Genomic DNA, 1,963 nt, shown 5'->3' on the forward strand with positions numbered 1-1,963 from the left:
AACGAGCACGCCACTGCAAAACCGAACCTGGCATACTTTCGCCAGTGGGAAGAACTATTAGTTTTTAACAGAAATAATGCCGCATAGTACGAATTTGATATCGCACTCGAAAACTCTTGACACCATGAAATTCTACGTACCTTTCTACATATTTATCATTTCTAAAAGTTTAGTAAATACCTTCCATTTCCCAATAGCTTTACGAGCGCTCTTTTATATTTAAATTAAATTATTATATTGTGACATTTGCAGGCAACCCAACGTACAGTGTCACCAAAATTTAGCAGAAATAGTGTCGGACAGCACCAAGTTAACAACGGACACGAAAACCAATGATATTATGAGATTCTACGTACTTTTTTTATATAATTTTCAGTTCTTAGAGCTTATTAAATAACCTTCCATCTGCCTATAATTTCATGAGCGCTTTTTTATGTTGAATTTAATATGAGATATTTTGCAAAAAAATATTCCCGAAAGTATCTATTTGGCAACGCACTTGAAAACCGTTGGTACCATGAGATTCTACGTACTTTTATACATAATTATCAGTTCTGAGAGCTTAATAAATACCATTCATCTTCCAATACTTTTACGAGCGCTTTTTTATGTTTAAATAAATTACCAATTNAACATTCGCGAAAGAGTTCCAAAAGCGTTTATTGATTTGAATCAATCAATCTGAAGGAATTTTGTCTTACATACCTCAAACTTTAACATAAAATTGTTGCACCAACTGTCTCCATGAATTATGACGACCTTGTCGTTATCTTCAATTGCATGGCCCATAACGATTGGTTCAATTCCATTTTCTATAAAGTTGTCAAGTGCTTCGCAAATTTTTTTATCCTCAACGGGATCGAATAAGTTCATAGCGTATTTCACATTCATTGTTAACGAGTGTAGAAATGATGGGGTGGTTTCAAAGAAATTGGTAAGTACGTTGACATGAAGTTTTTTCGCCAAATCATCAAACTCATCAGGTTTCTGGTCTCGAAAAGCAAAGGAAAGAGCGTGATACTTGGCAGTTTCTTTGAGAATAAATTCGACACATTTCGTCGTCATTGGTTTCGTTTTATCCCAAAGAACGAAACCGCTCTTTGTTAGGTCTTCAAATACCAAAAATTCGTTATCGTAAATTGCGGAACTCCTGTAGCATTTTACAGTACTTTGAAATGGGTCTGTCACCAATTTTTCTTTTTGAAACTTAAGGTAATTAGGCAGCACTTCTTCATACATTGCAATCTCGTTAACGAATATGTCCCGAATTGGGACTGCTTCCCGTGAATCCTTCGGAGCAGATTTTAAGAACAAGTGGAGTGTTTTGCGTGTAGTTCCATTACCAGTTTCTTCAATTATAATTGTACTAGGTATTCCAAGGTATCCTCCCCTTGTTGTGTCAGAAATCACCACTTTCGGTTTGACTATATTGTTCTCCTTTGCGATTTGTTCGATAATCTCACTAAGCACATTTTCTGATTCGCTCATCTTGAACATCAACGTTGAAATAAACTGTTCGTGTAGATGAGCAGATATTTAAAACGTAATGGGTGACATTGCAACAAATTGAAGTTTCAATGAAACCGTTTTGTTGCACAACATATTAAATTACTGCGTATGTATGTATGTAAATAATAAACATAGTCAAGAGGCAGCAAGTACATATATATAAGGTGTTTATAAAAGGTTGCATTATTATATTTGTAAAAAGCATTTTATCTTTCTATTTAATGATTAAATTGACAATCAATAAGTAAGTGGTACTTCAGTTGGAATGATAATTAAATAGCTCTTAAAAACTGGAAACTAAAGGCTGATTGAGATCTACAGAAGGCTGGAAAGCGAAAGTGAAATAATGTTTAAGAAAAAGTTAATCAAAAATATGGACACATAATATTTATTAAAGATTAAATCTGGAATTATATTCACATCATATGTTATTATTATAGCCTTTAAAGTTTAA

The 1,963-nt window shown here is 33.4% G+C and overlaps 1 protein-coding gene across 1 annotated transcript; it reads right to left on the reverse strand.

Moving 5' to 3' along the window:
• Positions 1-646: 646 nt before the first annotated feature.
• LOC108734730 lies at positions 647-1,631 on the reverse strand. The gene has a single exon (XM_025979896.1). The coding sequence runs from the start codon at positions 1,495-1,497 to the stop codon at positions 673-675; it is 825 nt and encodes a 274-aa protein (XP_025835681.1). The 5' UTR covers positions 1,498-1,631; the 3' UTR covers positions 647-672.
• Positions 1,632-1,963: the final 332 nt, after the last annotated feature.

Source organism: Agrilus planipennis, unplaced genomic scaffold (genome assembly GCF_000699045.2).
Source record: "Agrilus planipennis isolate EAB-ADULT unplaced genomic scaffold, Apla_2.0 scaffold2145, whole genome shotgun sequence".
In the NCBI taxonomy this organism is placed as follows: domain Eukaryota; kingdom Metazoa; phylum Arthropoda; class Insecta; order Coleoptera; family Buprestidae; genus Agrilus; species Agrilus planipennis.